The sequence below is a fragment of the Mustelus asterias genome, unplaced genomic scaffold, assembly GCF_964213995.1.
Source record: "Mustelus asterias unplaced genomic scaffold, sMusAst1.hap1.1 HAP1_SCAFFOLD_2529, whole genome shotgun sequence".
NCBI lineage: Eukaryota > Metazoa > Chordata > Chondrichthyes > Carcharhiniformes > Triakidae > Mustelus > Mustelus asterias.
This window is the reverse complement of record NW_027592474.1, coordinates 27,855-53,535: the sequence shown is the minus strand read 5'-3', so window position 1 is coordinate 53,535 and position 25,681 is coordinate 27,855. Positions and strand designations below refer to the sequence as shown.

At 49.4% G+C, this 25,681-nt stretch overlaps 1 protein-coding gene across 1 annotated transcript; it reads right to left on the bottom strand.

The window, feature by feature from the left end:
- Positions 1-1,298: 1,298 nt before the first annotated feature.
- LOC144489769 (alpha-tubulin N-acetyltransferase 1-like) lies at positions 1,299-25,053 on the bottom strand (the record flags this gene model as incomplete). Its single annotated transcript, XM_078207629.1, has 7 exons — positions 24,591-25,053; positions 9,757-9,817; positions 8,011-8,102; positions 6,583-6,640; positions 4,222-4,335; positions 2,110-2,211; positions 1,299-1,457 (listed from the first exon to the last, which is right to left on the bottom strand). Coding segments are annotated over exons 1-7 (681 nt in total), but the record flags the coding sequence as incomplete, so codon positions are not given.
- Positions 25,054-25,681: the final 628 nt, after the last annotated feature.

Sequence of the window (25,681 nt, the reverse complement as noted above, 5' to 3'; positions counted from 1 at the left end):
GGAAGAGAGAGGGGGGGGGAAGAGAGGGGGGGGGGGAAGAGAGAGGGGGGGGGAAGAGAGAGGGGGGGGGAAGAGAGAGGGGGGGGGAAGAGAGAGGGGGGGGGGAAGAGAGAGGGGGGGGGAAAGAGAGAGGGGGGGGGAAAGAGAGAGGGGGGGGGGAAGAGAGAGGGGGGGGGGAAGAGAGAGGGGGGGGGAAGAGAGAGGGGGAGGGAAGAGAGAGGGGGGGGGAAGAGAGAGGGGGGGGGAAGAGAGAGGGGGGGGGAAGAGAGAGGGGGGGGGAAGAGAGAGGGGGGGGAAGAGAGAGGGGGGGGGAAGAGAGAGGGGGGGGGAAGAGAGAGGGGGGGGGAAGAGAGAGGGGGGGGAAGAGAGGGGGGGGAAGAGAGAGGGGGGGGGAAGAGAGGGGGGGGAGGAGAGAGGGGGGGGGAGGAGAGAGGGGGGGGGAGGAGAGAGGGGGGGGAAGAGAGGGGGGGGGGAAGAGAGAGGGGGGGAAGAGAGAGGGGGGGAAGAGAGAGGGGGGGAAGAGAGAGGGGGGAAGAGAGAGGGGGGGAAGAGAGAGGGGGGGGAAGAGAGAGGGGGGGAAGAGAGAGGGGGGGAAGAGAGAGGGGGGGGAGAGAGGGGGGGGAAGAGAGAGGGGGGGGAAGAGAGAGGGGGGGGAGAGTGGGGGGGGAGAGAGGGGGGGGAGAGTGGGGGGGGAAGAGAGGGGGGGGATGAGTGGGGGGGGAGAGGGGGGGGAAGTGAGGGGGGGGGAGAGAGGGGGGGGGGAGAGAGGGGGGGGGTGAGGGGGGGGGAAGAGAGGGGGGGGAAGAGAGGGGGGAGAAGAGAGGGGGGGAAGAGGGGGGGGGAAGAGAGGGGGGGGGGAAGAGAGGGGGGGGAAGAGAGGGGGGGGGAAGAGAGGGGGGAGGGAAGAGAGGGAAGGGGGGGGGGGAAGAGAGAGGGGCGGGGGGAAGAGAGAGGGGCGGGGGAAGAGAGAGGGGCGGGGGAAGAGGCGGGGAAGGGGGGGGGGGAAGAGAGAGAGGGGGGGGGAAGAGAGAGGGGCGGGGAAGAGAGAGGGGCGGGGGAAGAGAGAGGGGGGGGGAACCAAGAAAAAGGAGCCCCATTAGTTAATCCACCAAATCATAGAATCATTGAATCCCTGCAGTACAGAAGGAGGCCATTCTGTCCATCGACATTCCGACAGGGCACCTTACCCGGGCCCACCACTCTTATTCCTGTAACCCCACGTGTTTACCCTGCAAATCCCCCTAATCTATACATCTTGGGACGCTAATGGGCAATTTAGCATGGCCAATCCACCCAACCTGCACACCTTCGGAGACAGGGAAGGTTCTGCTGCTGCCCACATACATCGATGTAGCATCTTTAACTGTCGTAAACACACCCACAGACACTCCCCAGGAGACCAGAGGTGACTCCGAGTCACAACAGGAGATGTTATAACAGGAGACCAATACCTTTTGCTGAAGGAAAAGGTTTTAAAAAGGAGTCAGAAAACACAGAGGTTTAGGGAAGGAGTTTCGGGGCTTAGAGCCCAGGCAACTGAAGGCAGGGCCACCAACTGATGAGAGATAGAGGAGTGGAGGTGATGGAGGGTAGTGAGGGTCGAGGCTGTGGAGGGAATTGAAAACAAGGATGAGAATTTTTTCAACATAGAAGACTCGGTGAATCAGGAAGTAATGTCAAGTTAGCTGGCACAGGGGTGATTGGGGATGGTGGGGGTTCGTACTTGGTCCGAGTTAGGATCTACACATGCAAGCTTCCCTTATACCTTCCTGTACTAGAAAGACAAGGCTCCAAAAAGCCTTCACTTGAGACTACTGTGCAAACCAGGTGTGATCCCAAAGCGTGCATCGATAAGCAAACTAGTCGCTGCGGTCCTGAGATGAGTGGATGATGATGATCCTAATCCTGAGACTGTGCCACGGTGGTTAATCTCACCACAGTGATTGTGGGAGGTACCCAGACCCCACAAATCAGTAGCAGTTCCCCAGAAGCAGCCTGGACTTTTTATTTACCCCCATGAGTGGCACTGATGACATTCAAAGAACCACAGCCCCTCTTACAGGAGGGAGGGTGAAACTGCAAGCAATATTTAATGGTAGCCTTGCTTACCTGAGGAATTGTGTTTGCTAGGCCGTAGTGTTTCCTGAGGAAGCAAAGGAACTTGCTGGAGGGACGATCAATGGCCAGATGGTGAGGCTTAATACCTTCATACTGCGGCAAACAAACATACAGGTGGTTTTTTCTTTCCAATTTAAGAAGAAAAGGTTTTACTCCCACGATGAGTGGCCTCCATAGCCTTACCCCTCCCCATCACTGCAAACCCTTCCAACCCGACAACCCTCCCAGATCTTTGCCCTCCTCCAATCCTGACCAATTTCCATCGCTCCACCATTGGTGGTCACGGCTCCAACTGCCTTGGCCCCAAGCTCTGGAATTCCCCTGTCTCTGTCCGCGTTGTTTAGCGGAATCAGGGTCGAATTATTTCTGAGAGTGAGGCTGGCGGTCTCTTCAGTATTGAAGAGACGTTTTCGGAAAAGAACCAAGTGTAAAAAGTGCCTCCCCTGAACGCGAAACATCCTAAAACAGTTGGCAGGCAAAAAGCAGTTTTGAATTGTCAGCACAGTTGTGATTTAGAGAAACAAAGCGGTCAGTTTGCCCACAGCCAGATCCCACAAACAGCAATGATCACAAAGAGAAAAACAGATCATCTATTGTTGGTCGGGGAATAAACATCAGCCACGATGTTAATCTCAGATTTAGTATGTGATGGAGGAATTATACAGAAGATTATATTTTACTTACATCAAGCTTATTCTACTTCCAATTTAACAAGAGATACAAACTCCATACAAGATCCCCATAGCCAGCTGTGTCCACTTATACTCATAGAAACCCTACAGTGCAGAAGGAGGCCCATCGAGTCTGCACCGACCACAATCCCACCCAGGCCCTCCCCCCACATATTTACCCGCTAATCCCTCTAACCTACGCATTTTAGGATTCTAAGGGGCAATTTTTAACCTGGCCAATCAACCTAACCCGCACATCTTTGGACTGTGGGAGGAAATCGGAGCACCCGGAGGAAACCCACGCAGACACGAGGAGAATGTGCAAACTCCACACAGACAGTGACCCGAGCCGGGAATCGAACCCGGGACCCTGGAGCTGAGAAGCAGCAGTGCTAACCACTGCGCTACCGTACCGCCCTTTTGGAAGCTGAGCCAACAACCGTTACCTGTGTGGGATTCCTCCGGGTGCTCCGGTTTCCTCCCACACTCCGAAAGACGTGCTGGTTAGGTGCATTGGCCATGCTAAATTATCCCTCAGAGTACCCGAACAGGCGCCGGAGTGTGGCAACTAGGGATTTTCACAGTAACTTCATTGCAGTGTTAATGTAAGCCTACTTGTGACACTAATAAATAAACTTGAACCTGTCTTTAATAAGGCAATTGGCTTAACAATGTAATCGTCACAGCATACACTTGCTGATACATTGGCACAATGACACAGTATACCAGAAGGGAGTCCCACACTCCTCTTCGATGATTCTCGCGGGGTTCTTTTATGCCCAGACAAAACTTCGACAATGGTGTCTCATCTGAAAGGCGGCACCTAAGGCAGTGCCATACTTCCCCAGTACTGCATTGGGGTTGTCAGCCTGAATTGTGCGCTCTGAAATCTCTGGGGTTGAGCTGCGGCCGACATCTGGTTACCCTCTGAACCATTTCACCACCCGAACACGGGTTGTAACCTTTAGCTGCGTTGAAACTCCCATGTGGACAAAGTTCCCAGGTAACCAGATCGGAGGCAGGAGACACTGGTCAGAATTCTACCGTCCCACCCGCCATGGGAATCGGAGCGGGCGAGCGGCAGACCATGGAAAGGTCCGGTGACCTCAGGTGGGATTTTACGGTTTCGGGACGAGCGAGGCTGTAAAATCCCGCCCATTATCCGGAAGGTTCTGAAATAAGAGGCTCGGGTTGGAGCAAAGCCTGCATTACACAACTCTGAAAGGAATTCCATCATCACAACGACATTCGGCCCATCAAGTCTGTACCAGTGCCCTTCAAAGAACACAGTTGGTGCCGCTCCCCCGCTCTTTCAATACATCCCTGAAATGTTGTTCCCTCTTCCAAGTATTGGTTCAATTCTCACTGGAATTTATCATCCAATCTGCATCCACCCACTCCTTCACTGACGTTTACAGCTTTTAGTCTGTACCTGAATCATGTAGTCAAACAGCTCCTTCCCGTATCCATGTCGCTGTAGTGACACATGCACGTAGAAGTCCAGCACACACAGGGGCTCCATCTCGTTGTGCGCGCCTCGCCCATCCTAGATATCCAAGGGGACAGAGAGAAAACGGTGGGGTCACTGAACAAGGCAGGTGCTGGCTTTGTGTCAGGCAGAGGTTGACAATGCATCACCCTAACATCCTGAAAACAGGCTGAGAAAGAAAGTGACTGCCTCAAGAGCCTACATTTGTGCAGCTCGTTTAACTTAGTAAAAACACCCCAAGGAGATTTATCAGAGCCTTTCCAGATTGAGATTAACTTCACAAAGCTGCGGCGGTGGAATATTAGGCCGGGTAGACCAAAGCTTGGATGTAATGTGCAAACGGGCAAAATGGACAGCATGTTAAAAGAGCTGTGAGATTCGGGGAGGGACTTGCAGAGCTTAGGGCCTCAGCAGATGAAGGCACGGGCTCTAATGGTGCAGGGATTAAAATCCGGGGGGAGGGGAAGGCTCAGCTGCTCAGTTGGGGTGGGTGGGGGGGGAAGAGACGAGAGATATCTGACTTGAGACGTCAACTCTGTTCCTCTCTCCACAGATGCTGCCAGACCGGCTGAGATTTTCCAGCATTTTCTGCTTTGATTTCAGATCGCCAGCACCTGTAGCATTTTGCTTTAACCAGCGAAGATGGTTCAGTGGTAGAACTGGACAATGGGAAACCAAGCTCATTATCGCCTCGATGGTCGGAGATGAAGGAGGTGATCGAATCAAGATGCTGATTAGAGTGACATGATTAAAAAGGGGTGGAGAGAGAGAAACTACCTTCTCCGGACGGAGAGTCCAGAACAACCTTTATAATCAGAGATGGGCCATCTCGGGGTGGGGAGGGGGGGGGATATCTGGAGGTACAAAGGCTAGTGGAAATCTGGAACTCCCTTGCAAAACATTGGTGAGGCTGGGGTGCCAATCAAAATTTTCAAAATTTGTGGAGGATAGATTTTTCCAGACTAGAATCCCTACAGTGCAGAAGGAGGCCATCCGGCCCATCGAGTCTGCACAGACAACAATCCCACCTATCCCCATAACCCCACGTATTTACCCTGTTAGCCCCCCTGACACGAAGGGCAATTTAGCATGACCAATCCACCTAACCCGCACATCTTTGGACTGTGGGGGGAAACCGGAGCACCCGGAGGAATGTGCGAACTCCACACAGTGACCTGAGGCCGGGAATTGAACCTGGGTCCCTGGTGCTGAGAGACAGCAGTGCTAATCACTGTGTCACCATGCCATGTGCTAAGGGACTTGGAGCGAAGGTCGATAAATGGGTGTGATCTGATTACACCTCTAAACAAGATCGAGTGGCCAGCAGGCCTCCTCCTGTTCCAATGCCTTCTTGAGTCAACTATGGAACCATACATGGTGTGACTATGATTGCCCCGCACCAGGAACATTGTATTGCATCTTGGGACAGCAAGTGGGTGCTGCATCCGAGTCCTGTGGTGGGCTCGAGTTCTTTTGCAACAAATGGCCTGCAAAGCCACTTCTAGAGGGGGCACTTTAAGAGTTAGCTGCACAGCTTGGTGTGGAGTAATATGTACTGATTTGGGCCAACTGGATATTAACGCACTGGCTGGGCTTTTATAACGCTCATGCTCAAATCATCTGGTTCAGTTTCACACCAGGGTGAAACCATCCACCACTGTATTAATTAGACAAGAACAGAGACATTAAATAGTCTACAACAGTTCAGGTTGATAAGAAAACATGAAATAAAACTGAAAACTAAGATGCTTGTTACTGCACCTTTTCTGTTCCGTGTTTACATTAAAAACTGGAAGTGTGATTACGAATACTTGAGCAGAATGATGGTTGAGGAAGGAGAGAGGCACACCAACATGGGAGGCACCATGTTTGTGCAAGAGGGAGATGCAGAATGCCCCATGCTTGTGAGAGAGGAAATGGGAAGAGAGACCCAAAACACTTGAGGAGAAGACATGGAGACATCAACAGCATGGGCATGTGAAACCACGTCATGTTATACAACATATTTCGATTCTTGTGAGGCTAGGGTTGGTGAACTATATTTGTACAGCCGTGGCCAGTGTGAGAGAGACAAAGAGGGAGATGCAGAAAGCAGAACAGACTATAGTGCACGTGACACATCATAAAACGGATGTAGCTTAACCCTCGGTGAGTTTACCAGCATTGTTTGTGGATCAGCGATGGATAATTTCTTCCATTCTGATCTACAAGCCTGGCAATGAGACAAACCACTCGCAGCCGCATCCCAAGCGCAGGCAGAGCTGCACGCAGACTGCCGTTAAGAGAGCAAGAGAGGGTACTCACCAGCACAAACAGCTTCTTATGGCCAACCTTCAGGAAACCGATGGCAGCTCCTTTCCCACTGTGGAGAGAGAGCACGAGAGTTTACAGTCAATCATTAGTTCAGGAGAGGTGAACAAGACCACATGTTGTGTGACCCCCCCCCCCCCCCCCCGGAACCACTTCCTTCCCTGCCCCTCAACAATCCAGCGATAGCAGATGCTTCTGTCTACAAAATCTGGAATTAAGAAGTCTAACGATGACCATGAAACCATTGTCAACTGTCCCAAAGGCCCCATCTGGTTCACTAATGTCCTTTAGGGAAGGAAATCTGCCGTCCTTACCTGGTCTGGTCTACATGTGACTGCAGAGCCACAGTGATGTGGTTGATTCTGAAATGGCCGAGTGAACCACCCAGTTCAAGGGGCAATTAGAGATGGGCAATGAATGCAATGCCCACATCCCCATGAATTAATGAAAAACAACGTGGGAAGTATCAGAGCTGGGATTCCAAATCTGCCCCACATCCCTCTGACATCTGTCCTATATCTATCGCCCCTCAATTTAAAGCTATGTCCCCTCACCATCCGAGGAAAAAGGCTCTCACTGTCCACCCTATCTAATCCTCTGATCATCTTGTATGCCTCTATTAAGTCACCCCTTAACCTTCTTCTCTCTAACGAAAACAGCCTCAAGTCACTCAGCCTTTCCTCATAAGACCTTCCCACCATACCAGGCAACATCCTGGTAAATCTCCTCTGCACCCTTTCCAATGCTTCCACATCCTTCCTATAATGCGGCGACCAGAACTGTACGCAATACTCCAAGTGCGGCCGCACCAGAGATTTGTACAGTTGCAACATGACATCATGGCTCCAAAACTCAATCCCTCTACCAATAAAAGCTAACACACTTGTACGTCTTCTTAACAACCCTATCAGCCTGGGTGCCAACTTTCAGGGATCTATGCACATGGACACCGAGATCTCTCTGCTCATCCACAATACCAAGTATCTTACCATTAGCCCAGTACTCTGTATTCCTGTTAGGTGCAAGCTCTTGCAGGTAAGAGCAGGTAGAGCAGGATGAGACAGGTGAGGGCGGCACATGCCAAGCAAGGACCGATCTATCGGCTTTGGCTGTGACACTCCACATGACAAACCAACTGAACTGCTTTTCCCGACAAGGTTCACCCTCCTGTAAGGGCCTCAAGCATGGGAAAACACTTCCTCATGAGAGAAACATGTGCGACCACGTTCCAATACTTCACCAAATCCCATCGCACATCCTTTTCCAATCCCACCAACCTCCCCCCCCCCCCACTCCACCACACACACACTCCACCCCCCCCCACCCAGCCACATCCCCACCAAAGATTCACTGCAGACCATTTGCTCCTCTGCAGCCGGGAGCTTGTGCAGATGCTGGAGATTTGCTGGGGTTCACACTTACTGGTTCGCGTGCCCGTCCTTCAGCAGGTAGAGCCGGTGCCGGTTAGTCTGCATCCGCAAGGCATTGGTGATGGGCGCAGACAGCAGCTGGGCCTGTCAACAGAAACAGGACTGTTACTGACAGCCATTCCACTGCTGACGGTCGGTGCCTGGGAGCACTGCACACACAGGGCGCCCTGGGCAAAGGTTAAATGTCTGACAGGATGACAGCCCCATGATAAACACCGTCCCAAGCAAATGACTTAGAACCCAGGATATTACACAAGTTTCTTATTCTTTAATTTAAACCATGTCAGTCGTCTCCAGCCAGCGTGTTTGTGCATATGCAAATTTGCCTACTTCAAGCAGTCATTGGCACTATCACTATACAACAGGAATGCTCATTTAGTGGGGCGGCACAGTGGTCAGCACCGCTGCCTCACAGTGCCAGGGACCCGGGTTCGATTCCCAGTTTGGGTCACTGCCTTTGTGGAATCTGCATGTTCTCCCCGTGTCTGCGTGGGTTTCCTCCAGGTGCTCCGGTTTCCTCCCACAGTCCGAAAGACGTGCTGCTTAGGTGCATCGGCCAAGCTAAATTCTGTGTACCCGAACAGGCACCGGACTGTGGCAACTAGCGGATTTTCACAGTAGCTTCATTGCAGTGTTCATGTAAGCCTACTTGTGACAATAATAAATAAACTTTAAACTTAAAACTATGGTGCCGTTGTTTCCAGTTCCATTTGCAGTTTTATTTCAGCCGCTGTCAGTGCTGAGTAAGCTCCATATTCACTCAGCAGCAATGCGAAGGGTTTAAGGTAATTGAACGTTACAACATCTGTGTTTACTCACTGAAGGCTGTCCTTGAATTCAGTGCATCTTAGGGTGGAGAGAAATAGCGAGTAAGCACAGCTGCTTAAGAGGCTGTAACCGGTAAATATAAAAATTGATGCTATTGCAAATAGTTACCCCTTTTCAATCAACAGGAATGTGGATATTTTAAGCGGTGGAGACTACTCGTCAAACCTCAGATTTCACCATCCTTCACAAAGCTATGCAATGAGTGATTGAAAACACAACTGTAAAACAAGGGACACATTCCTCTTGCTACTGTCCCACCCCGATCACAAGATGAAACGCATTCTTATTATCTGTTACTAAGCCATCACAAATGTGAGAGATATGAACAGGTTTTTAGTATTTCCCTCCCTGAAGACAGACACCCAACTCAGTTCTATAACGGCTCGAGGTCCCAACATAAAGCTACCAATCTCGGTTTCATTTAAACCCCCCGACCTGTTTCTGTCTCTTTGCCTTAACAGCTTCCTTGATTAAAAAGTGAGTTTTTCCACATTTCCACCACCCTACCTCACAGAGCAGGTGTGAAGACCTGACTGACTTATTCCAGTTCCAGTGTTAGCTTTGTGCGAAGGACTGCTTCCGGTTATCATTCCCAAACAGCCAAGCTCCAACTTTAAAAAGGTTTTGTCCCCTCTTGTTCTAAACCAGCCCCCGCCCCACCCCCCCGACTCCACCCCACCATCACGAGGAAATACCCACCCTCATTGCTTCAATCAGCGTAAACACCTCAGTTAGTCTACCTCCTAGGCGTCTGTACAGGAGGCCCATTCAGTTAATGCTGAAAACATGCTCAGCCTGACAATTGCTGGAATGATGCTCAGGGCTGAGATGAGGTTCTGTCACGAGATCGCAGGGCAGCTGCGCAAAGTGGAGACATGGACAATGGCACAGCGACACACTGGGACGTTACCTTGGCCGAGGCCTCCCCCATCTTGTCCAAGACTGTAGCCAGCTGGCTCTCCAGGGTAGCCCTGTTGGGAAAGAGAAAATGGCGAAAGCATCAATAAAAACGTCTGTTGTACTGCAAACACGAAATTACCTCTCAAGGCAACAGTGGGGCAACTCCCAGGCAAGAGCAGGTGAGGGTGCAGAGGAAATTGCTGAGAACGGCACCAGAGATGAGGGACATATTATGAGAAGCTAGGGTTCTCCTTGGAGCGGAGAAGGTTAAGGGGAGATTTACTAAAAGTGGTCAAAATCATGAATAGGTTCTGAAAGGGCAGATGAGGAGAAATTTCCAGTGATAGTCATAGAAGTCATAGAAACCCTACAGTGCAGAAGGAGGCCATTCGGCCCATCGAGTCTGCACTGACCACAATCCCACCCAGGCCCTACCCCCACAGTGTTATGGTTCAGGTCAGAAACTCCAAAGTGTTGTATGGAGATCGCCTGAATCACACGTTTTGCATCTTGAATTTGGCTAGGATAAGCATGATGTGCTTCACTTCAGGTATGATTCAAATGACCCACTTTTGTCAAATAAATATATTTAAGAATAGAGTTAACATGTATAGTAAGAAAATTAGCAAGAACTTTTATCAATTACAAACAAGAAACCAAAACGACTATTATAACGTACAACCCTCAACAAATATATCTAATGTGTTCCAATCAAAACCAAAACCTTCCATAGACAAAACCCTTTAAACAAGTTCACAATAAAGACTAATGCTCACGTGATACTGGAAACTGAGTCCTTTGGTTGAAGTCTGCAGTTCTCTGGATTTACTCAGAACAGTTTGAAGTCAAAGCAGCTTCTCAGGACAACAGGGAGAGACTCTCTGGTCAAGCCACCAACCACAGAATCTTTACTGCAGGAAGGCAAGACCTTGCTTTCAGATAACCAACAGAATTTCCAAAATAAACAGGGAGAGAGAAAACACTTCTTTTCAGCTCGCTGTCCCTTCCAAAACCTAAACTGTAACTCAGAATTGAAAATGAAAGAACTTGTGTCACCTGACCTGCCAACCAGTTTATTTTCTTACAAAAAAAATTCCAAAGCAAGAACAAACAACTCCCATCCAAGCCACTTAAGGAGCATTAAAAAGACATCTGGTAGCCAACCTGGCAGCACTGGGATCAGCAAGGGCCGTGAGCTAAGAAAACACTGAAGCTGTGAGAGCTGCAGAGATCATGATTTTTAAAAAAACCTTTCTTAAAAAGGTACACTAACCTCACAGTAGGATGATCAGTAATCGGAGACCGAGATTTAAGAGAATTGGTGAGAAAACCAGAGGGGAGACCATAGAATTCCTACAGAGCAGGAGGAGGCCTTTCAGTCCATTGAGTCTGCACTGCCTCTCCAAAAAACCATCTTACCCAGGCCCACCGCCCCCCCCCCCCCCCCCCCCGCCCCATCCCCATAACCCCATGCATTTACCATGGTTAATCCACCTAAGCTGCACATCTTTGGACTTTTTTTTTTAAAAGCAGTGTTATAATGATCAGGAGTGCATGACTTAAAAGGAACTGGAGTAGGTCATTAGGCCCATCAAGCCTTCTCCGCCATTTAAACAGGTCATGGCTGATCATCTACCATAGTACCATTTCCCCCCCACTGTTGCCATATCCCTCAATGTCATTGGTATCCAGAATCTATCGATTTCAGTCTTGAACATACTCAATGACTGAGCTTCCACAGCCGTCTGGAGTAGAGAATTCCAAAGATTTACCACCCTCCCAGCGAAGAAATTCCTCCTCATCTCAATCTTAAATAGCTTGCCCTTATTCTGAGACTGTGTCCCTTGTTCAGGCGGCCTGGTGGCACAGTGGTTAGCACTGCTGCCTCACAGTGCCAGGGACCTGGGTTCAATTCCCGGCTTGGGTCACTGTCTGTGTGGAGTTTGCACGTTCTCCCTGTGTCTGCGTGGGTTTCCTCTGGGTGCTCCGGTTTCCTCCCACAGTCCAAAGATGTGCTGGTTAGGTGGATTGTCAATGCTAAATTGCCCCTTAAGTGTCAGGGGGACCAGCTAGGGTAAATGCACTGGGTTATGGGGAATAGGGCCTGGGTGGGATTGTGGACTCCGACTCCTTCTGCACTGTAGGATTCTATGATTCCATGAACGTGAACATCTTCACATTTTCCCACACTGTGCTCCATCTGCCAGATTTTTGTCCACTCACTCAACGCATCTATCTATATTTATCTTCAAACTCCTGATGACTACTTCAGAACATACTTTCCCAATTATCTTTGCATTGTCTGCATATTTAGCTACAATGCCTTCGCTCCCTTCATCCAAGTCACTGATGTGAATTGTAAGAAGTCGAGGCCCCAGCACAGACCCTGCAGGACTCCACGCATCACATCTTGCAAATCAGGCAAAGACCCATTTATGCATACTCTCTGTTTTCTTTCTATTCAGGTCAATACGTAGCCCCTAAAGCACCCCCAGGCACACCTTCTCACCTCACCACACTCCCCTGTGCCCCCACACATTCCCACATGAGAGAAGATGCGTAGAAAAGGTGTTTGTATATTATCCTGTATGAAGCCAAGACCATCCTTTTGCCTTGTTAGCTGAACAGTTAATGTGGAGCTAGCATTTTGTTGCATCATTCAAGAAAGGCTATGGAAAGAATTTTCCAACATCTGGTTCAACAATGACGATGACTCATGCATACCATTCATACTGTACTACCCACTGAGTTACTGAATGACAATGTAAGGGAGCTAGATTAATAGCATCAATACAGATAGTCAGTAACACAGAGTAGGGGAGGAGAGAGGGAGCTGGATTAACATCTGTACAGATACTGTCAATAATAGGGTGGTTAGGGAGGAGGGCTGACTGAGTGACACTGGGAGGGAGCTGGATTAACATCAGTACAAATGCAGTCAGTAATACAAGGTTTTTGGGGTGGGACAGAGAGGGAGGACATATCCCCTTTTCTTCATGCTCTGCTTCTTTTTGTTTGGCCCACATCCAGTCCTTGTTGCCCCCTGTGATGGAGGAATTACTGAGCGACAGCGTGAGGGAGCTGGATTAACATCTGTGCAGATACAGTTTTTTAAAGTTTTAAAAGTTTAAAATTTATTTATTAGTGTCACAAGTAGGCTTACACTGACACTGCAATGAAGTTACTGTGAATATCCCCTAGTCGCCACACTCCAGCGCCTGTTTGGGTACACAGAGGGAGAATTTAGCACGGCCAATGCACCTAACCAGCACATTTTTTGGACTGTGGGAGGAAACCCACACGGACAAGGGGAGAACGTACAGACTCCGCACAGACAGTGACTCAAGCTGGGAATCGAAACCAGGTCTCTGGGTGCTGTGATGCAGCAGAGCTCACCACTGTGACGCCGTGCCGCCCTGTTCATAATAAGGTGGGACAGATAGGGTGGTTAAAAAGGAGGGATTACAGAGTGACACTGGGAGGGAGCTGGATTATCAATACAAATAATCATTAACAATGGCACTAAAGAGGAGGGGAGCAGACATTACTGAATGCCTTACTGAATGCCAACATGACCATCAATAGAAACACAGTCAGTGACCCAGAGTGTGGGGGAAGAAGACAGTCAGGATACAGTCAGTAGCAGAGTGCTGTTGGGGAGGGTGGAGATTACTGATTTCAGCTGTTTGAAGGAGCTGGCCAGTGGGGAGTGCGAGAACAGTAACTGTTGGTGGGGGTGGGTGGGGAAACAAGAGAACATTAATTGTCAGAGGTTGAATCAGATACAAAAAAAGTGATGGAAAATCAGTGTCAAGACTTCTATATTAAACGAAGGAGTCACGGTCCGTGTAAAATGAGGAGCAGCTGTTGCATAAAGTCATGGAAGCAGCAACAATCGCGGCACTGTGCTCGCATCTGTGCTGCTCAGGCTGCTTTTAGATTTTGGCAGGTCAGACAACAGCAACAGTTCAAACCATAGTTGTCAGCCCAGAGCACGGGGGGGGGGGGGGGGGGGGGGGGGGGAATGGTTTGTGTAGTCGGTCCACTGCAGGCACTCATCCAGAACATTTCAAACTGCTCATGTGAGCATTAAAGAGACAAATAGAAAGTTCTTGCACTTCTAGAATGCCTTTCGCCACCCCAGGACATTCCAAATGGCTTCCCAGCCAGTGAAGCACGACTGGGGTGTTATTACTGTGCTAGTGTAGGAAACACAGTAACCAATTTGCACACAGCAAACTCCCACAAACAGCAACAAGATAATGACCAGCTCATCACCTATGGTGGTAGCAGAGGGATAGATATTGCTCTGGACAAAGGGAAGTTCTCCCCTCCTGCTCCTTTTCAAAACAATACCATGGATTCTTTCACATCCATCCGAGGGGGCAGATTCATCAGAAAGGTGACCCACCCCCCCAGTAGTGCGGCCCTGGCTCTCAGTGTTGCCCCTCTAATAGTTCAGCACCCACCTCCCCCAAGTACTTCCCCTCTGACAGTGTGGCACCACCCTGCCCCCTCAGTACTGTTCCTACACCACGGCACAACGCCCATCTTATTCCTGCCCCTCCAACAGCGCAACACTCACCTTAGTACTGCCCCTCCAATAGCACAGCCCCCTCCCTCAGTATTTTCTTTCCGAAGTGTGGCACCCTCCCCTCCCCTCCCCAAATACTGCCCTACCCACAGTGCGGTATATCCACATCCCCTTGGAACTGGCCCTCTAACAATGCAGCACCTCCCCACCACCCCCATCCTGTGCTTCTGCCTATAAGAGACACGCAGACCAGAATCTCCCAGGTTTGCTCCTCAGTCCGTGCGCTGCTCTCAGCTAGGGCGATGAGACAGCCACTATGTCCGGGCGGAGGGCCGAGGAATGGGAGAAATGGGCACTGTTCCCATTCCTGACCGTTACTCAATGTCCACAGAAAAGAAATGCGCACCTAATCATATCCGTACTTTTTAGGTGAGGGCAAGATCAGGAACATGAGATAAATAGATTAATGAGCCCTTCAAGCCTGCTCTGCCATTCAACACAGTCGTGGTTGATCAGATTGTGGAGACCCCTTAGCTTTTAATCTGTGCCCCTGAGCCCTAGAGCTCCCCCACCCCGCCCAAGAGGGGAAACATCTTCTCAGCTTCCACCCTGTCAAAACCCCTGGTAATCGAGTGTGTTTCGATAAGCTCACCTCTCATTCTTCTAAACTCCAATCAATGTAGGCCCAACCTGCCGTCAAAAGTCAAACCCCCTCACCCCAGGCAGTGGCCCAGTGAATCTTCTCGGAATTGCTCCCAATGCAAGGATTGGCAGTGAAGTCTCCACAGTTGAATATCTGCTGTCACTCGCTGTTCAGGGTCATGTACGAGGAAAGTGCGAAATGGGAACGCGTTACTGAGAAACTGCCATCGTCGCCACAAAACCCTTTCCTTGATACCTGTGGAGGTTCCCCCCCTCCCTCCAATTCCTGATCCTGCATATGGATAGTTCCCCCGCTTCCCAAAAGCTTTATGCCCATCTGGAAAGATTGAGCAGGGCAGGACTAATTTACCTGGAGAAGGCTGTGGGCGGATGGGGGGGGTGAGAGGGGGAATGAGTGCAAGAGCGAGGTGGGGGGGGGGGGGGCACATGACACAAACAAAATGTCCTATTTATCACTGAATCACACTGATGAATGCAACTGAGAATTATTCAGCAGGAACTTTATTCAGAGAGTGGAGAGAAGTGTGGAAGTCGCTACCATGTGCCATGGCTGAGACAAGAAGTGAAACAGGGACATTTGAAAGGAAGCTGGGTAAGTACACAAGGGAGAAAGGAACAGGAGGTTATTCAGACTCGCTGAGATGAAGCAGAATAGGAGGAAGATCTGGAGGAGTCAGGGTTGGGCAATAAATGCTGGCCTAGCCAGCGATGCTCACATACGATGAACGTTGGACAAAAAACCCAGCATAGACCAGTTGGGCCGAATGGCCTGCTTCTGTGCTATAAATTCTATGTAATTCAATGCAAAGCACGGTACCAGCCTGGCCTCATTACAAGAATGAAAGGGTAAAGTGTACTTTAATTGGATCAAGACGTTGAAAGTGGAGACCAACCTGGGAGAAGTAGAAAAAACATTTCCTCAGCCTTTCACAGTGACTTATTCAGCGTCCTTTCACCTTCCTCTCCACGCCATGCTGGTTCAGCAGGCAGAAACACAACACAATGTGCGTCGAGGCATTCTGTGGGTATCAGATCTCAACACTCAGCTGGTCCAATGCACCAGTTCCCTCAAGTGAGCGCATCGATGGGGATAGGCCACAGAGAGAGAGGGGCAAAAAGTCACTACTGCTATTCCCAGGGATCGGGGCACACTCATCTACAGGTACGTGACCTCATTACAAAAAGAAACATACTTGGGTTTAACAGAGGTGCTGAACACAATCGGTGTGAGAAGTGAAGGGGGGTGGGGGGGGTGGGGTGTGAAGACATGGCCGAGGGGGCGCAGATTCCTATCCCGCTCCCCGAAAAAGTTCCACAGTGTTACCATTGATGATGGCGGATAGCAGGAGCCCAGCCCAGTCCAATTCAACCAGAGCACCTTGGCTCCAAGCAAACAAGGAACCAAAGACCTGCATTTATATAGCCCTCCTTGCCAGCCTACTCCTGGGCCTCGCCAAATTGGGTTTCAACAGGTCGAGGCAGAGAACAAAAAAAGAACAAAGAACAAAGAACAGTACAGCACAGGACCTTCGGCCCTCCAAGCCTGTGCCGCTCATTGGTCCAACTAGACCATTCGTTTGTATCCCTCCATTCCCAGACTGCTCATGTGACTATCCAAGTAAGTCTTAAACAATGCCAGCGTGTCTGCCTCCACCACCCTACTTGGCAGCGCATTCCAGGCCCCCACCACTCTGTGTAAAAAACGTCCCTCTGATATCTGAGTTATATCTCGCCCCTCTCACCTTGAGCCCGTGACCCCTCATGATCGTCACCTCCGACCTGGGAAAAAGCTTCCCACTGTTCACCCTATCTATACCCTTCATAATTTTGTACACCTCTATTAATCTCCCCTCGTTCTCCGTCTTTCCAGGGAGAACAAGCCCAGTTTACCCAATCTCTCCTCATAACTAAGACCCTCCATACCAGGCAACATCCTGGTAAACCTTCTCTGCACTCTCTCCAAAGCCTCCACGTCCTTCTGGTAGTGGGGCGACCAGAACTGGACGCAGTACTCCAAATGTGGCCTAACCAGCCTTCTATACAGCTGCAACATCAGACTCCAGCTTTTATACTCTATACCCCATCCTATAAAGGCAAGCATACCATATGCCTTCTTCACCACCTTCTCCACCTGTGCTGCCACCTTCAAGGATTTGTGGACTTGCACACCTAGGTCCCTCTGTGTTTCTATACTCCTGATGGCTCTGTCATTTATTGTATAACTCCCCCCGACATTAGTTCTTCCAAAATGCATCACTTCGCATTTATCTGGATTAAATTCCATCTGCCATTTCTCCACCCAATTTTCCAGCCTATCTATATCCTGCTGTATTGTCCGACAATGTTCGTCGCTATCTGCAAGTCCAGCCATCTTCGTGTCATCCGCAAACTTGCTGAAAACACCAGTTACACCTTCTTCCAAATCATTTATATACATCACAAATAGCAGAGGTCCCAGTACAGAGCCCTGCGGAACACCACTGGTCACAGACCTCCAGCCGGAAAAAGACCCTTCGACTGCTACCCTCTGTCTCCTGTGGCCAAGTCAGTTCCCTACCCATCTAGCCACCTCTCCTTGTATCCCACGAGCCTTAACCTTCTTAACCAACCTGCCATGAGGGACTTTGTCAAATGCCTTACTGAAATCCATATAGACGACATCCACGGCCCTTCCTTCGTCAACCGTTTTTGTCACTTCCTCAAAAAACTCCACCAAATTTGTAAGGCACGACCTCCCTCTTACAAAACCATGCTGTCTGTCACGAATGAGATTGTTCCGTTCTAAATGCACATACATCCTGTCTGTAAGAATCCTCTTAGGGATGCACCGGCAGCATCCACAATAAAGTTCTAATTTTATCAGATAAACTGCCTTAAACGTTTTGTCTTTCTGTTGCAGCGCCCCTTTAAGGGTCAATTGGTTCATTTAGTTCGTCAATTGGCTAATTTGCCCAAATATTTATTGTTGTAGTGAACGAATATATAGCACCTATCCCCATCTCACAATGCCCTGGAGTGTTTTCCATTCAGAGTAGAACATTTTTGAAGTATAGTCACTCTCGTAATACAGGCAATGCAGCAGCCCATTCGCCTGTGATAATGTCCAGAGGGTCCATTGTGGTGATCGTACTTGAGGGGTAAATATTGACCGGGGCATTGGGGATAACTTCCCTGAGATTCTTTAAAATAACACCACCGGATCTTTAACGTCCACCTGAGCGTGCAGACAAGGCCTCAGTTCAACGTCTCACCCGAAGGAACACCACCACCGAGGGTGCAGTCAGTACTTGCACTGACTGTCGGCCTAGATTACACGCCCGTCTCTCCAGAAGAGAGAATGTGTTAATATCTCGGCTGTTACAGCCAAACTGACAAGAGGAAGGAGATGAAGGAGTTAACATTTCTTCCTTTGTCTTGCGTTTGTTTTCTCTTCATTCTTTCATGGGATGTGGGCGTCGCTGGCTGGCCAGCATTTGTTGCCATCCTAATTCCCCTTGAACGGAGTAGCTTGCCAGGCCATTTCGGAGGGGCTGTTAAAAATCATCCACGCTGTGGGTCTGGAGTCACACATGGGTCAGACTTTGTAAGGAGGGCAAATTTCCTTCCCTGAAGGACATCAGTAAACCAGGTGGTTTTTAATGACAAATTGATGACAATTTTACAGTCACCATTACTAGATTTAAATTCAAGTAATAGATCTAGAACTTAAATTCCAACAGCTGCCTTGGTGGGACTTGAACCTGCACCCAAGCTCACCCTGTCCCTGATGGGGAGGGTCACTCAGGGAAGGGGGTCCACGTCACAGGCCACCGGCGAAGTCAAGCAGTCAGTACGGTCACCCTTTGATGGAACTGGAGAGAAGCAGGAGCGCACCTCTTTGTGGGCAATAAGCTGACACGGGTTAGCACGAATAGGAAGGCTGGGCACGGGGAGCGCCGGGTAGGATTGAGCAAGAGAAACCCCGGGTGGGATCGGATATGGGCAGAGAGTTGAACACTTCTCCTTTCGGGGGGTATGTTGGATTGAAGTAAGGACCAGCTCAATCCATAGGGAATCATCAGCCATGTACACGAATAGGTCAAAAATCACACAGTGCGCTCTCGTTTGGATTCATCAAGTTTCCTGTAGCCTCCGGAGACCAGGCTGAATAAACCTTCATTTGTAACGAAATCAGGCACAGATTCCAGACAGCATCTGGATTTATGAATGCCTTTCTGGCCGAGATAATAGGGACTGGAACAAAACCGAGATTACACACAGAGGCACACACACGCACACACACCCACAGAGAGGCACACACACCCACAGAGAGGCACACACACCCACAGAGAGGCACACACACCCACAGAGAGGCACACACACCCACAGAGAGGCACACACACCCACAGAGAGGCACACACACCCACAGAGACACACACACAGGAAAAAAGCTTCATTGCTTTCAAAACAGGGACTGGTTCTTGGGAAACCAGAAAGATAGCGGTCAGGATTTCGGCTCTTGACAAGACGTTACTGCGCAGCACAGGAAGATTTAAGGCACAGGTGGAGGAGGCCATTCATCCCATCGTAACCGTGCTGGCTGATCGAAGAGCTGTGCAGTCTAATCCCACTTTCCAGCTCTTGGTCTGTAGCAGTGTTGGTTGGTTATGACACCCTGAGGGCCTATCCAAGTTTTTTAGAACTACAGTGTAGGCTTCTGCCTCTACCACCCTTTCAGGAAGCAAGTTCCAGGCCTCCCACCCCTCCTTTGGGTGTGAAGATGACCTTTCTTTTTCATCATTCGTGGGATGTAGGCATCGCTGGCTAGGCCAGCACTTATTGCCCAATCCTAATTGCACTCGAGAAGGAGGTGGTGAGCTGCCTTCTTGAATCGCTGCAGTCCTTGTGGTGTAGGTACACCCACAGTGCAGTTAGGGAGAGAGTTCCAAGATTTTGACTCAGTGACTGGTTTGAATTACTACAGCACCTCATGCTGTGGGTTTCTGCACTGGCAGGCTAGGTTAAAGCTGCTCCTTTGTTTGGCAAATCAAGCAAAATAAACCCGCAAAGAACAACCATCTCCGACACAATGAGGAACAACCACACAAGCAGGATAAAGGTCACAAAGTCAGGCATATGCTCCTTTAAGGCAGGCACAGGGAAGCATCTATTTAACATTGAACACCATCAGAGCGCTCGAACGGTGGTGGAGGCGGAGATTCTGGGTGCACTGTAGAAATTACAACATGGCCCAAACGGACTTTGCCACAAGACGGAGGAGCAGAGTCGGCCCATCGAGTCTGCTCTGTCTTTCAATAAGATCACGACTGATCTGATGTGATAATCCGCAACTCCACTTTCCCACCTTATCCCCATAACATTACTGATTGATAATCGATATGTTATTTATTTATTTGTTTTGAATTTGTTATTACTGTCACAAGCAGGTTTACATTAACAGCAGGAAGATCTCCAATCAGTAATTGTGTCCCTGTGCAGCATGAGGCTGTATCTGGGACTGGGGGCACAGTTGGGGGTGCAGTGGTGGTTGGACATCCACCTCGTCAGCCTGGACCAGGAGAGGGCCTTTGACAGAGTGTTGCACACCTATATGGACATGCTCTCCAAAATGCGATTTGGGAAGGGAATCTGCAATTGGATCCAACTGCTGTACATAAACATCAGTAAAGTAGTTTCAATCAGTTGGTGGGAATCTGAAAGCTTTCCCATTAAATCTGGAGTCAAGTAAGAATGTCCTCTCTCCTGTTCGTGTTGCATAGAACCTTTTGCAGAGCCCATCAGGGACGGCTTGGGCATAAGAGTGACGATCCCAGGCAGGTCAAAGCCTCTCTGCACATGGACAACGTCACCGTCTTTTGTTCGGAACTGCTGTTGGCGCATAGACTGATGAACATCAGCGACCAGTTCGAACTGGCCTTAAGCACCAAGGTAAATCGCGGCAAGACTGAGGCCATGTTCTTTTGGGAGCTGAGCTGAGCTGACTGATCCCTTGTCTCCTTCAACGTCAGGCCAGACAGCCTGAAGGTATATCTGTGGAATTCCCTGCCCAGTGAAACAGATGAGGCTAGTTGAATGTTTTTACGGCAAGGATAGATAGATTTGAACAGTAAAGGAATTAAGGGTTATGGTGAACGGGCGGGTAAGTGGAGCTGAATCCATGAAAAGGTCAGCCATGATCTTATTGAATGGTGAAGCAGGCTCGAGGGGCCAAATGGCCTACTCCTGCTTCTAGGTCTTATGTTTGTATGTTCTTATATGGGGATTGACCAGAGATATGATTCAGAGAGGCTACAGCGTGTACTAAAAACCTAGGAGCGTAAAGCGAAGGTGAGGTAGAAACTACGCACGTGGAAGCAATGCTCCCTCTCCATAAGAAGCTCGTCATCAGTTGTGAGGCACCCTCGGTTTTGCTGTATGTGGCTGTTCCTGTGTCTGGGTGATTATCAAGGATGGATTGTGTCGGCAGGGACACAAAGCTCTGGGCAAAGGGGGAAAATGTACCTAACATCACCCTCATTTTGATGACCATCTTTGTGTGTCACTGAATCAAGCGGTGCACAAACCCTCAGTGCGCAAACACCAAGTGTCACTACCTGTCGCTGGTGTTGCAAAGGATGGGCCTGGCTGTTTCTTCAGAAGGAACTCTTCAAAATGCAGCTAATGAAAATACAACAAAACTTACTCCAATTTATAAATCAAAGAAAGGGTTTAATAAAGAAACATCATTACTCCAAACTTGGGGCCTCGCCCTGGGCCACTCCAAGCTTCCCACAATTCTACAAAGTTCCTTATTTATAATGAATCAGCTGGTCAGCTGACTATTACATCATTCTGTAATTGATTCCATGGTTTACTGGGTCAGCTGACCCTTACATCTTGTTCCCATTGGTCACATTACATCCAATACAAAGTTGTCACCGGTTACATTCTAACATGGCTATGCTTTTGCAGAACGTTCCAAGTAGTTGAACCACGCTGAACTCCCTTGTCCCCCAGGGAAACACCTCTGACCACAAGTCCACCAGGTAGCCTTCCGCACGTAAAGTCCTGCAGGCCCTGCGGGAAAAGGAGGTGGTGGATCCTGTTGGATGGTTCCCTGAGCAGACTGTCAATGTCATCTGGCAAATGCCTCATCATCAGAACTTTCAAACAAGCACCAAGGCCTCGCTTGGCCGGTGGTGAGAAAGGCCCTCCCTGTCAGATCCTTCCTACACGCCCGGAGTATAACCCCATCTGCCCCTTGCCCGTGAGGTGACTGTGGTGGGGAAGAGGCCATTGTCCACCTCCTTGTGGAATAGGCCTTTGCAAAGCAGGTCTAGAGAGAGAGATGCAGTGGGTGGGGGTATTTTATTGAGGTTCATCCCGAGCAGTCCTGTGATACAGGATTCTGAGCTCCACGGACTACTCCCAGGGATGCACACTGAGACAAACAACTGATGTTGCTGGAGGATCATCAACCAGGTGAAAGAAGCTCTTTGGTCTGCCGAAACTGGCTGGTCTTCCAGTACAAGGGACAAGGAGCAGTCCCCGAGTGAATGTTGCAGACAGGCGCATTCCAAAGCCCAGGACCACATGCTCAGAAATAAAATGAATCTTGGACAGCTGCCACAAAGACTCAATGGGGAAAGGCCTCTGTCTAAGGATTTCCGGCCATAGTACATCCAAGGACTGGAAACCCACCCTCGGGCTGTATGACTCACATTGGATGTACACGGAGAATTACATGTATCACAATTGTATTGAAGCATCTCAGAGTGCAACATCATCCATGGGCAAAAGCTGAATGTTCAATTTATATGTCTTGCAAAGTACTGAGATATTTTATGAATAAAACATATTGTGAGGAAATAGAGATGGTTTAAGTAATTTACATTTGTATAGTGAGTATTAGAAATGAGGTATAAGGTTAAGGTTAATTCGTGTTTCTGTAAAATTTCAGTTAGATTCATGTTGAACAAAGGCGCTTGCATGTCTGTAAGTTTTAGTTTCACTTTAAACATTACTTTCATTATGGGTTGAGGACATAAAAGCAGAAGGAAAGGAAAAGCTGAGCTGTTGCTCAGACACACACACAGTAGTTATTCAGGATAGACAAATCTACAAAGAAGAAGGGTTTAAACCTGAGTCCTCCCTGATTAATATTGTTCAGTAAAATACAAGGGAAATGCATTTACCCACAAGGTGATGTGAGCTGTTCAATTCATCCATTAGCATGTCTGACCTTCTATTCCAAGGAATCTTAACTGCTATTTTCTTCAACAAAAGGAAGATTGTTTGCTTGCTGTGATTTGCTGCTCAGCTTCACAACTCCCTGAATCACTTCCCCCATCTTTTCACATTGCCACTCATTTCCTTTTTAAATTTGAGTTGAGTTTTGGCCCAGGTTTTTGCTTCTCCACCACACTCTCCTTTCCTACTCCAGATTCAGAAGCTTTATTTATTTAACCGTTCTCCACACAGAGGGGAAACACTGACTCTCAGTATTATAGCAATAACCTTGGAAATCAAAAGCTATTTTCCCTGTTTCTAACATACCTATCACTAATAAATTCATACACATCATAAACATCTCAGAGAGCCATCACAAAGAGATAAAAGCGAAGGTCCCGCTCTGACGAAGGGTCATCCAGACTCGAAACATCGGCTCTATTCTCGCTCCACAAGTGCTGTCAGACCCGCTGAGATTTTCCAGCATTTTGTTTATGTCACAGAGAGATACCAGTTACCAAATGACAGCAAAAAACCCAGTGATAGACCATCAAAACCACAGAAAGATTGAGGATGTTATCAAAAATGGTGATGGGGGAGGGGTGAAGAAGAAGGCAACAGTCACCTACAAGTTTCATCATGGAAGTAAAAATACCACACTTGCCATTTAATGTTTGTGGGGTGTGTGTGTTAAAAGGTGTATATATGGGTTTATTTATGTATCTGCTCATCCACATTGGTGATTCTGTTGAGTAATCAAATAGAAAGGGGGTGGGGAGGTTGTGATTCAGAAGGGGGTGGGGGCAGAGATTGAGAATGAGGGGTTATGAGATGGAGCGGGGGTGAGATTGGGGGTGGTGGCGTGGAGGCAGGCGGGGGTGTCCTGAGATTGAGGGCGGGGGTGTCCTGAGATTGAGGGCGAGGGCGGGAGCGAGGGCAGGAGCGAGGGCGGGTGTCCTGAGATTGAGGGGCGGGTGTCCTGAGATTGAGGGGCGGGTGTCCTGAGATTGAGGGCGAGGGCGGGAGCGAGGGCAGGAGCGAGGGCGGGTGTCCTGAGATTGAGGGGGGGGGGGGAGCCTGAGATTGGGGGGGGGGGGGACTCCGAGATTGGGGGGGGGACTCCGAGATTGGGGGGGGGGCTCTGAGATTGGGGGGGGTGGCTCTGAGATTTGGGGGGGGTGGCTCTGAGATTTGGGGGGGGTGGCTCTGAGATTGAGGTGGGTGGCTCTGAGATTGGGGGGGTGGCTCCGAGATTGAGGAGGGGGGTGGCTTCTGAGATTGAGGGGCGGGCACAGGGCAGCAGGGCGGGCACAGCACTGGGATGGAGGAGAGATCTGAAGAGAGGGGTAGATATTCAGAGAGAGAGATCCAGTGAGAGGTTGAAAGCGAGAGAGTTAGACATTAGCCGTGCCTATCTATACATTAAGAGCACCACTTACTTGCTGGAATTGGACCTCCGGCCAGGCTGGAGATGGTGATCCAAGACTGAGATCCTCTCTGGGAACAGGGGGTTAATATCAAAAGGGAATTCCATGGTGTAGAAATCTCGATGGGGGGGGAAATAAAATCAGCAACAACACAGAATAAAAACGTATTGCTTTTAAAAAAATTAAAAATACACAAAAATAGTTAAAATATTTCTACTGGGTTAAAAATGCCGCGGGAATAAAGACAAGGCCATGAGAGCAGTGGGAGGTCTTTCTCCTTGTCCAGATCTCAAACAATGATTTGCACGAGGGGAAGAGAGAGCCGCTTTCTTCTCCAGAGCTCAGCACCACCCTCAGCACAACACTGCTTCACCCTGGGTATAGACATTGGGAAAAGACTGCAGGCTCCTGCTCTGCTCCATCCCGCCCGCCTCCATCGCCTGCCCCTCCCAGGCGACCATTACAATCACAGCCCGCCGCCCAGACAGCAAGTCGCCCAGGCGACGCTTCCGCCGAAGAAGGTCGGCGGACGTCCAGCGTCACCGCCCAGCCGCCATCTTGGGTGAGGCGTTCGTCGCCGCCGCTCGCTCACTCGGCTGCCCGCCATCTTGAGTGAGGCGCCCCGCTCGCCATCTTGGGTGAGGCGCGGGGTCTAAGCTCAAAGGAAAGGGAGCCACGTTCCAGTACCGTGCGCCGCAGGCTGTGCAGAGTGCTCAGCACCGCATGGCGTCTCACTTTCCCTGGCCACTGTCCCAGACTATTTGCAACTGTCTGTATAGCGCACAAGAAACAGTACTTTCCACTATACAGTAATTTCAATAATAAATCAAAATGAAATCAACTTCGATGCCCTATCAAGGTGGATTTCTGGTCCAATATTCTCTGCACTCATTTAACATTGGTTCCTGTCCAACAACGCCTCAATTGTAAAGTTCTCATTCATGTTTTCAGATCCTTCCAGGATCCTGTTTGTGCCCATCCACTAGCCCAACCACCCTCCAGATCTCTGTGTTTCCCCCAATTTTGACCTCTCGCGCTTCCTTGATTTTCATCACTCCATTCCATGTTTGGTGGGCCTCTCTTCTGCTGCCTAGGTCCTATGC